The sequence below is a fragment of the Mandrillus leucophaeus genome, unplaced genomic scaffold, assembly GCF_000951045.1.
Source record: "Mandrillus leucophaeus isolate KB7577 unplaced genomic scaffold, Mleu.le_1.0 Scaffold30, whole genome shotgun sequence".
NCBI classification, from domain to species: Eukaryota; Metazoa; Chordata; class Mammalia; order Primates; family Cercopithecidae; genus Mandrillus; species Mandrillus leucophaeus.
Window position 1 is genome coordinate 520,178 of NW_012103143.1, and position 11,175 is coordinate 531,352.

At 55.4% G+C, this 11,175-nt stretch overlaps 2 protein-coding genes across 2 annotated transcripts in view; one reads left to right on the plus strand and one right to left on the minus strand.

Moving 5' to 3' along the window:
- Positions 1 to 5,643, minus strand: part of ZDHHC24 (zinc finger, DHHC-type containing 24) — an 8,010-nt gene extending 2,367 nt beyond the window's left edge. The window contains exons 1-2 of the mRNA XM_011986932.1: positions 5,131 to 5,643; positions 3,084 to 3,361 (exon numbers count right to left, since the gene is read on the minus strand). Coding sequence (XP_011842322.1) covers positions 3,084 to 3,361; positions 5,131 to 5,411 — 559 coding nt within the window. The 5' untranslated portion in view covers positions 5,412 to 5,643. The remainder of the gene's footprint in view (positions 1 to 3,083; positions 3,362 to 5,130) is intronic.
- Positions 5,644 to 6,248: 605 nt separating this feature from the next.
- Positions 6,249 to 11,175, plus strand: part of ACTN3 (actinin, alpha 3) — a 15,788-nt gene continuing 10,861 nt past the window's right edge. Inside the window, 3 exon segments of the mRNA XM_011986931.1 lie at positions 6,249 to 6,492; positions 9,942 to 10,056; positions 10,231 to 10,350. Of these exon segments, the coding sequence (XP_011842321.1) occupies positions 6,346 to 6,492; positions 9,942 to 10,056; positions 10,231 to 10,350 (382 nt within the window). The 5' untranslated portion in view covers positions 6,249 to 6,345.

The following is an 11,175-nucleotide window of genomic DNA, read 5'->3' on the forward strand; positions in this document are numbered from 1 at the left end:
CCAGGCGCAGTGGCTCACACCTGTAATCCCAGCACTTTGGGAGGCCGAGGCAGGTGGATCACCTGAGGTCAGGAGTTCCAGACCAGCCTGGCCAACATGGAAAAACCCCGTCTCTACTAAAAATACAAAAAATTAGTTGGGCATGGTGGTGCATGCCTGTAATCCCAGCTACTCAGGAGGCTGAGGCAGGAGAATCGCTTGAACCCAGGAGGCAGAGGTTGCGGTGAGCCAAGATCACCCCATTACACTCCAGCCTGGGCAACAAGAGCGAAACTCCATCTCAAAAAAAAAAAATAAAAAAAGTTAAAAGGATAAATTTCACCTCAATAAAAAGAGCCCATGGCAGGGGGTCGGGGGTGGGAGATGCCATGCAAACTTATTAAGAGGATAGGGGCAGTGGACTTCATCTATTTTTTTTTTCATTTTTTTTTTCTTCAGAGAGTAGACTTCATCTGTTTTTGTAAAATAAGGATAAAACATCGTTTGGGCTGGCCACGGTGGCTCACGCCTGTAATCCCAACACTTTGGGAGGCTGAGGCGGGCAGATCACCTAAGGTCAGGAGTTCGAGACCAGCCTGGCCGACATGGTGAAACCCCATCTCTACCAAAAATACAAAATTAGCCTGGCATGGTGGTGTGCACCTGTAATCCCAGCTACTTGGGAGGCCAAGGCAGGAGAATCACTTGAAGCTGGAAGGCGGAGGTTGCGGTGAGCCGAGATTGCACCATTCCACTCCAGGCAACAAGAGCGAAACTCCGTTTCAAACAAAAACAAAAACCATTCTGTTTGAAGGTCCTGAGGCAGGCCAGAGGCACCTGTGAGACAAGCAGGTGGACGGTCTGCAGGTCTGCAAGCACAGGGAGAAGCCCAGGCTGGACAAGCAGTTCTGCGAGTAGAGGGTGCAAGGCAGCCCTGAGACTGTGGGCGCAGCTAGACCTGCCAAAGTGTGCACAGTGAGGGTGGAACAGCGCCTAGACAGGAGCACGGGGAAATCGGTTCTTAGGAATCAGATAAAAGATGAGAAAGGGCAACCAGAAAGGAAGGCGAACGCATCAAGGTCCCAGCCATCAGTGATGCCAGGCGGAGAACACTTCTCGGGGGCTGGGGGCTGGCAGCGTCATGACTCTAAAGGGTCTCATAAAGCAAGAACTCAAGTGGGTCCTGGAGTGTGTGGAGACGGATCCCTGGGTGAGTGGTGGTGGCAGAAGCCAGGCTGGAGCAGGCAGGGAATGAGCAGCCATGAGCCTGGGCAAGTCCCTCAGGAAGCTTAGAGCAGGGCAAGTGCTGGAGGAGGATATGAGGGCAAGGGAGGGTTTGTCCAAGGTGGCTAACCGGGAGGGCAGAGGGGGCCTGGCCTGCAGGAGAGGCAGACGCCACAGCCTGAGGCCTCCAAGCAGGGAGGTAGGCACCAAACACAAGAAGCTGGGAACAGTCAGCCAGGCTCGGGGATTTGAGGACAACACAATTTGGGATGCGCCAGCTGATGTCTCACTTTCTCAGTGCCGGAGTTAGGAGGGTGGGAGAGCAGGGAAGGTTTGAGCTGCTGTCGCTGCAGGGAGCAAGCTTACGAGCAAACAGCAAGGCCAGGCATAGCCGAGGTCCTGCTGAGGTCAGCAGCTGTGAACATGGCATGGCACCAACATGCCACAGACTGCCAGTGCCTTTGGCTCTCAGCAGCCAGAGGCAGACACAGAGAAGCCAGGAAGGCACTGTGGAAGGAAGATGAGGGAGGAAGTTTGCGATGCTGGCAGGAGAATGGTGGGAAGGATGAGCTCTGAGCTGGACGTCGGTGGCGAAGGTGGAGAGGCACAGACGGGCAGTGAGGGCCACGAGCCTGCGGGCTCATGGAGCAGGTGCCAGGGCCTGGAGGAGTAAAAGATGGAGAGGAGGTGGGGAGCAGAAAGAGGGAGATGGGTGGTTTCAGGGGTGACTCATTTTTGGACTCTTACCAGGACTGGGGTGTGGACATGGGAGGAGGCGAAGGAAAGAAAAATGAAGGAGGAGGCCAAGAGCTAAGCCATCCAGGCATTGAGGGGGCTGTTCATGCAAACTTCCAGACACCCTTGATTTCCACAGGGCCCAGGGCTGAGAGAGAGTCTGTGACTGGAGCCAGAGTCTTCCGTGACTGAGGGGAGTGAGTGTTGACCACAAGGAGGTAGGGCAGTGCGGCTGGAGGGCTGGGACTCATGGAGGGAGGGATCATTGAGGAGGGCAGAGGAGGACCTGTTGGGAAGCTGGTGTGGGCAGGTGAAGACTCTGATAACCCCAGTGGGCCACTGCCAGAGGCCTCCCCTGGGCTGCAGGTGGGGTCCATGCACAAAGCTGGGCTTGGATAGGATCAGGAGGCTCAGTGACTACTCGGAGTAGCCGGAGAGGTTCCTCACTGTAGATCAAAGTGCTAGAGGGAACCATGAAAAGGTCAGGAGGGAGGAATGGGGGCGAGAAAGGCCAAAGCATTCTGGGGGTAGAGAACAAAGAGTAAAAAGGACCAGCAAGGCTTCTACCTGTAGATGTGTTGGGGGAAGAGGACATACGTGTCGTCCAGAACATGGTATCTCAGGCAGCCTGCTGATCCAAGTCTGCCCTCCCCAGCTTCCCATAACTGGGCCTTCCCCTGCCTGTCACTTTCACTGGCTTCCCACTATCCAGTCAAATAAGAGCCATCTCCTCACACCAGTTCTCAGGACCCCGCCCGCCAGGCCTCCCTACCAATCTGGCCTTAATTCTCACAATCCCCTGCCCACCCTCCAAGCCTTTGTTCCTACTGCTTCTCTCATTTAGAAATGCCCCTAGAATGCGCTTCCACATCCCGCCACGCAGGGACTCCCATAAGTCTTTCTCCTTTCTCAGCAACTCCCGGAATCTCCCGATTCCCTGGCCAGACCACTGCACTTGCCTCAACGCACCAGTTTCCGTACTGCCCCCCGCCGCGGGTGAATACCAAGCTGCCCTTTCTGGCCATCACTGACACTGGGGCTGGGTCCCCCAGGCCAGAAAGCCCGTCTCCCACCAGAATGGGCTGTACTCCCCAGCCCAATACCAGGGCCCCTGCCTCTGTGCAGAGGCCTCCCAGGCTCCCCACCTGTGAGCAGCATGAGCCAGGGAAGCAGGAGGAGGGCAGCCATGTGGAGGGGCGTGTGGGCTCGCAGCAGGGCCGATAGTGCAGGTCCCAGCAGCACGGAGATGTGGAGCAGGACGCCGGCGGCATGAAGCAGCAGGCACAGGAAGGGCCGGTAGTTGCCGAAGCCCACGCAGCGGCCCAGCAGTCGGCAGTGGTGGTCCCGACGCAGGATGCAGACGCGGCAGGCAGAGCAGTGTCCGCTGCGTGGCGGCACCGGGCTTTGGCACTGGTAGCAGTAACTGCAGGAAGGAACCACAGGGTCAGTTCCCCCAGCAGCTCAGGTGCCCCATACTGTGCACGGGGCAGCCCTAGAGCCCATCCTGAGGAAGCAGCAACAGCCATTCACCCTGGCTAAGCCTCAATTTCTTTACAAGTAAATGCAGGATAAACAAGATGTCCCCGGCCCTTCTAGTTCTAGCACTACAAGTCTGAGGTCTCTTCCAGCCCTAACGTCCCCAGTCCTGAGACCTCTCTCAAGCCACTGACATCTAGCAGCAAATCTCTCCCTTCCTCCACGGTCACCCCGTTGTCCAGGTCACCAGGAACTCTCTGGATTACTGCAATAGCCTCTCAGCTGGTCTCTGATTCCATCTTTGCCCCTCCTCGTACAGTCTCACCCCAGCAACCAGACTGACCCTCCTCTGCTTAAAACCCTCCTGTGGTTCTCCAATTTATTTCTAGTAAAAAGCAAAGCCTTCAGTGTCCTACAACATCCTTCCATCTGTGACATCTCTTCCCCTCTCTTACTCCACTACAGCCACACTGGCCGTGCTGTTCTGGGAACATACATGCTAGGCACACAACTGATTCAGAGCCTTTGCACCACTGGTTCCCTCTGTCTGGAACACCCTTCCCTCAGATTCCCACATGGCTAACCCCCGCCACCCCCTCCAAGTTTTTTGCTCAAATGCCTCCTTCTCTATGAGGTCTATCTTGACCTTGTATTTATTTATATTATTTTAAAAATTAATTTAAAAAAAATTTTAGAGACAGAGTCTTGCTACATTACCGAGGCTGGAGTGTAGTGGCTGTTCACAGGTGTGATCATAGCACACTACAGCCTCAGCTTCTCGGGTAGCTGGGACTACAGGCGAAAGCCTGTGCCTGGCATAAAATTTGTGTGTAGAGCCTTACTTGGTGTAATTTTTATTTTCTAATTATAAATTGACAAATTCCAGTTGTATATACTTATGGGATACCAAGTGATGTCATCATTTATCAGTACAACTTGGAATAAATCAAGCTAATTAGGATAGCCATTACCTCAAACACTTATATTTTTGTGATGAGAATTTACCACCTATTTATTTATGTATTTATGTATTTATTTATTTGAGACAGAGTCTTGCTCTGTCGCTCAGGATGGAGTGCAGTGGCTGGATCTCAGCTCACTGCAACCTCTGCCTCCCAGGTTCAAACAATTCTCTTACCTCAGCCTCCCAAGTAGCTGGGATTACAGGTATGCGTCACCACGCTCGGCTAATTTTTTTGTATTTTTAGTAGAGACAGGGTTTCACCACGTTGGCTAGGCTGGTAAACTTCTGACCTTAAGTGATCCGCCGGCCTCGGCCTCCCAAAGTGCTGGGATTACAGGCGTGAGCCAACGCGCCCGGCCTAACCACCTATTCAATACTGAAACTTGCAACCCCTTTACCCTGCTCTACACTTCTTGTTTCCAAACTAGTATCACCTTCTAGCTTCTATATGATTTGCTTACTTACTGTTCCTCTAGTTTCTCATCTGCCCCCCTCAAATTAGCTCCGTATCAGGAATCTGTTCTATTGTACCCTTCGTCCCTGTAACAATACCTTGCACCTAGTAGGTGCCCGATAAGTATTTGTGAGTGAATAACACTCAATTATAGCTCTTCCATCCCAGGTTCTAAAAAAATTTCTGGCTCTAACAACCTGAATCCTAATGTAACCCGCTTCTACCATCTCAGGTCTTGGGGCCCCTCCCCACTGTCCAAGGCGCCCACTTCTCCCCTCGGATCCCGCACCCCACTCACGCCCAGCCCTGGCCCAGACCGCGGCCGGCCAGCATCACGCCCCGGATGCTGGGATCCGAGCGCAGGAAGAGCCCCACGTTGCCCAGCAGGTTGAGCAGCTGGAAGGCGGCCAACGCCAGCTGCAAGGCCCGGGCCAGGGGTCCCAGCGGGGGCGGCCCGGGACCGAGCACCAGCACGTAAGCCAGCTCCAGACCCACGGCCGCGGCCCACAGCGCGGTGAGCACGAGAGGCAGCCGCGCGGGCGCCCCGTCCGCGCTCCCAGCCGCCCAGGGCTGCCCCATGGCCTGGACACCCAGCTGTCGGAGCCGGAGGACTAGGCCGCTTCCGTATTGGGGCGGAGATAGCGGCAGATGGACGTCTGCCACGGCCAATAGAAGCTCGGAAGGGGTGAGGCGAGGGCTCAGACCCTAAGGGAACGGCCGGCCGACGCGGCGAGTTGATTGGACCGACGGACCAGCCGTGGGGCGCTTGGAATCCCGCGGCGCTGGAGCCCGGATGACTTCGCAGCGCGATTGACCCGCCCACCCTGGAGGCCCCTCCCCTCCCGCCGGAGCCCCGCCCTCTGGCGGCGGGGCCAGGAGTGCCCTGGGGATTGAGTTGCAGCCGGGGTAGTGTCGGGGTTTCCCGGCTCAGCACATTCTCCCCTACTCCCCCTAGCCGCCCCGATATTAATAGCCCTGCCGCAGCCCATCCAGCTGGCTCAGAGCCGTTCCCCATGCCCGGGTGTCTCCCTTCATCACCCCAGAAAACATGCAAAACAGTTCGGCGCCTCTGTGTTCCTGACTGTGAAATGGGGATAGGGCTCCGTGTCCCACCAGCGAGGTGCTGGAAGAGGCTCACGAGGAGCTCGAGGGCAGCCTCTAGGGCGGCCCGCGGTGACTATTATTATCGGCCTTTCTATTGTGGAGAGGAGGAAACAGACTCAGAGAGGTCCCGTGGATTTCCCAAGGTCACACAGCGCCCCAGTAGCGGAGCGGGAATGCAAACCCAGGATCTCCGCCGCGAGATCCACCCCGGCTTCCCCGAGTTCCGCAGTCTCCGGCTCCAGGACAACCCCTTGCCAGGTCTAACCCGAGCTCCTTCACCCCCATCCGGCCCCTCCCTCCTCCCCCATATTTAGTGCGAATTCGATCTGGGGCTGGGCTGGGCCCTACTTAACCGGGCCCGGGTGTCCGAGAGCGCGCCGAGCGGAGCGAAGCCAGGAGCCCGAGCGAGATGATGATGGTTATGCAGCCCGAGGGTCTGGGGGCCAGGGAGGGGCCCTTCGCGGGCAGCGGCGGGGGCGGCGAGTACATGGAACAGGAGGAGGACTGGGACCGCGACCTGCTGCTGGACCCGGCCTGGGAGAAGCAGCAGCGGAAAGTGAGTGCTCGCCCATTTCCTGACAGCAAAACCGAGGCCTGAGAGGCCGGGCGGTTTATCCTGGGCATCTCAGCAGGGCAGGGGCAGAGCTTGTCTTTAACCTAGAGTGCTAATCCCCAGCCCAGGCTCTGCCCATCAGCTGCCTGCTGTCCCCAGGGCTGGAGGAGAGGGCTGGGAGCCCTCAAGAGGGGTTTAAAATGACAAGAGAGTTTCTGGGGTCCCCACCCCACCAGGGTTCAGTCCCCTGGACCCACTGCCTCACTTCTGCTGGTGAAAACAGGCTGGGCAAAGCCCAGGAGATCCAAGTTAGGGGGTTCAGAAAGAAGAATCTTTCTCCCACCACTCTCTAGTTAAATATTCCCAGACCCCACCTTAAGGGTTTGCAGCCAGGCAACTAGTGGACTTGGGAGTGTGGGGGTGCTGAGAAGGGTCCTCTCAGACCCCACCCCACCTCGTCTCCAGGGTGGGGTCCATAGTCGCTGTATCTCATTTAACAACTGAAGAAACTGAAGCCCCAAAAGGAGCACAGACAGGCCCCAAATCACAGACTGTCAGACATCAGGATCTCTGCAACCTAAGGATCTTTACCCCTTTCCCCACCCCCATTCTTTCCCAAGATACCCCAGGCATGGGGCCCTGAGTCTGCTGAAAAGGCCATAGGTCGAGGAGGAGGGAAGACCTGGGTCCCCTTACACAGTAACCTGACTCTCCAGCCAGATGGACACGTAGTGCTGAGGCAGCACCTTGGGGGCGCTGGAGACGGGCACAGGGGCAGCTGCTGCCCAGGCCCAGCCCATCAGGCACTCAGGGCCCCTCCCTCCCTGAGTTATTTTCACTCCCAGACTTTCCCAAGTAGAGGGGGCAGGACACCTGGGTTCCCAAAGAGAAAATGATCCGGGCCAGAGGGAGAAAACTTTGGGGAGTGGCAGGCCGGTAACCAGGAGGGCACCATAAGGCCATTGGACCCTGCTCAGTGTGTGCCAACACTGTATGACTCCAGGAAAGGGCAGGGTACTCAGGTACTCGGTGGAATTTGCAGTATCTGAGAATCCTAGAATTTAGAATCAGAGCACTTCCACTGGGTTAGATGACAGGAGATGACCCCAAGGGCCAAGAGGCTCCGCTGAGTCGGCTGGGGTGCCCTGGGTGACAGGCTTCCACTTAGGCTCCCCCTGCACCTGTCTCCAAGCACAGCTGCAGTCCCAGGTTCGGCAATTTCCCAGTGATGTCATCCCTGTCCTTGGCTCCAGCTGCCACCTATTCTGCAACATCTTCTATCCCTACCCCCACCCACCCGGGCCTCTCCCAGATCCAGGTCCGCATGCCCCTCATATGACACATGCCAGTCTGTAACTTGTCTTTGTCACCTAACAAATTATCAGGAACATCTGCTCATCCCAACTTGCAGTCACCATCTCATCCATTCATTCAACGGCTACACAGCATACAGGCTCTGAATATCAATCAGCATCTCTTGTAGTTGGACATTTGGCTCATTTCTTTCTAGTCCAGCGTTGTTTATTGCAAGGTGGTAATAAACATCCTCGTGCTCAGCTTTAGCCCTGACGCCTCCCTGTTCCTCTGTGCTCCCTTCCTCCCCAGTGACTCCTCCATCCAAGGGCTTCCTTCACACAGTCTTGGAGCAGCACACTGCCTTGGCCCACATGATGTCTTACTATGTGCTAGCACTGTTTTAAGTGCTGGGATTTGGCAGCAGACAAAATAAAGCCCCTGCCATGGGAGCTTACATTCCAACATTTCTGTCTCATCCATCCGATCCTGCCTTGTCCCCCTCACTGACACCCTTCCTCTCTTGCCCTGGTCCCAGTGGCTGCCTCCTCATTTCTCCCTTTTGCCGTGCCAAGCCATTCATCTCCACTCTGCAACCAGCATGGACAGTTCTGCCCACCTCCCTCCTGCCTGAGGCTTCCCTGATTCCCTGTTGCCCTCTGGATCAAATTTTAACTCCCCAGCTTAGCACCCAGGATCGCGCATGACCTGGCCCCTGCTGCCCCTCCGGCCCGCCTCTCACCACTTATACCCCAACAACCCCAGCTGCATTCCAGCAGTGCCCAGATCCTTGTAGTCCGACAAATGTAGCAACTGTTTCTCACAGCCAGTGAGCACTTGCCCACATGATTGCCCCTGCCTGAAATGCCCTTGCCTGCCCTTCCCTTCCTGAATGATTCCTGCCCATCACAACTCTGATCAAATACTTGCCTTCCCCAAGAGGCCCCCGCCCTGATCCAACTTCCCTCCCATAAACTCCTTGGCAACCTCTTACGGCGCTTCTCAGACCAACGTGACTCTTGGATGGGCTATGAGCTTCCTTAGGGCAGGAAAGACTCTCATTAAGAGTGTTTGTGGTATGGGGATGCTCTGAATCCAAGAATCCTGCCAGGTTGGAAGAAGAAAGACCTAAGACATCATAGATTTTGATCCTTTAATTACACAAATGGGGAGACCAAGCCCCAAAGAGGGAAAGGGGCTGACCCTGGATCACAGAGCATGAGTGGCTCAGTTGGACTTGGAGCCCACCCTGACTCTACCAGGGAGTCTATGGAAAGGCAGAATTCAGGACCTGAAGGGCGGTAGGTTGGCAGAAACTTGTGTACCAAGTGTGATGTCACCCCTATCGCCAACAGACACACAGCCCTGTACCATCCCTCCGATCTCAGATGGAGGCTGAGGCTGAGGCTGACTCTTGGGGAAGGGGTGGGCAGTCATCCCCAGAAATGAGATCAGACCAGATGTGGTGGCTTATGCCTGTAATCCCAACACTTTGGGAAGCCAAGGCAGGAGGATCACTTGAGCCCAGGAGCTTGAGACAAACCTGAGCAACATAGTAAGACCCTGTCTCTCTCTAAAAAAACAAAATGAGATCAGGCTGGGCCTGAGTGCCAGCTGATGCTCCAATAGCCCACAGAGTCCTTGCACACTTAGGGTCTACTCAGAGGCCAATTTACAACAACCCTAGAAGGTCAGAACTGATAAAAATAGAAACACAGAGACAGTCCCTTAGGCAAAACCCTGAGGGCCAGATGTGCTTCAGTCCAGGAGTTTTCAGATTTCAGAAAGGCAGTATCACCCTGCACTGGCTCCTGTAGTTCAAAACCTCAGAGGGCCCCACACTTTGAATGGGTTAACATTTTCTAAGGGTCCTCCCGTGTTTAAGACCCCCAAGGCTAGAGTGCTGGTGGCCGGGTGCCCCAAGTCTGAACTGGGACCTGCATGGGTCCCAGACCCCATTTCTCCCCTCTCAGGAAAACTAAAGCTCAGAGAGGGAAAGGGACTGGCCTAGGATGCACAGCAAGTCAGTGGCTGAGCTGAGCTGCAATTTGAATCCAGAAATACAAGGCTCTGAGACCTACCCTGACTGAGGAGACAGGACTGTGCCCCACATCCCCCAGAGCCGATCGTAGGGTCTGAGTGCTGTCCTCTGCCCCCAGACCTTCACTGCCTGGTGCAACTCACACCTGCGCAAAGCGGGCACCCAGATTGAGAACATCGAGGACGATTTCCGCAATGGCCTCAAACTCATGCTGCTCCTGGAGGTCATTTCAGGTGAGGATATCAAATCAGTGCACCTGAGCCCCAGGACCCAGGAACATCTGGACAGCAGGGGGAATAGGGTGGCAGAGTGTTGGACGGGACTTGGTGGAGAGGGGAGAGTTTGCGGACAATGGCTTCTGCTGCCTCTCATGACCTTTGGCCCTTGGCCTCTCCTCTTATACCCAGGAGAGAGGCTGCCCAGGCCAGATAAAGGCAAGATGCGCTTCCACAAAATCGCCAACGTTAACAAGGCCCTGGACTTCATTGCCAGCAAGGGGGTTAAGCTGGTGTCCATTGGTGCTGAAGGTGAGGAGGTGGCAGGAAGGGTCCTGGGCAGGGCGCGGGGGCCTCTCTTGACGTCAGCAAATCACCTCTGTGGGCCTCGGTTTCCTCATCTCATCAATGGGAATAATCCCTGCCTCGCAAGAGAGCCTGTAAAGAGCCAATGTACCAACCAGGCACAGTGGCTTCCGCCTGTAATCTCGGCATTTTGGGAGGCTGAGGTGGGTGGACCACTTGAGGCTAAGAGTTTGAAACCAGCCTGGCCAACATGGCAAAACCCCATCCCTACTAAAAATACAAAAATCAACTGGTGGTGGCTCACACCTGTAATCCCAGCTACTTGGGAGACTGAGGCACAAGAATCGAATGAACCTGGGAGGCGGAGGTTGCAGTGAGCCGAGATCGCGCCACTGCACCCCAGCCTGGGTAACAGAGCAAGAGACTCCATCTGAAAAAAAAAAAAAAAAAAAGAGCCAGCCAGGCGTGGTGGCTCACACCTGTAATCCCAGCACTTTGGGAGGCAAAGGTGTGGGGCTCACAAGGTCAGGAGATCGAGACCATGCTGGCCTACATGGTGAAACCCCGTCTCTACTCAAAATACAAAAATTAGCTGGGTGTGGCAGCACGTGACTGTAATCCCAGCTACTCAGGAGGCTAAGGCATGAGAATCGCTTGAACCCGGTAGGCAGAGGTTGCAGTGAGTCGAGATCCTGCCACTGCACTCCAGCCTGGCAACAGAGCTAGACTCCGTCTAAAAAAAAAAAAAAAAATGCCAAACTGCCAGCGCAGCCCCTGAACCCTAGTAAGAGTTCAGTGAAATAATTTCTAAATAACAAGCAAGGCATGGTA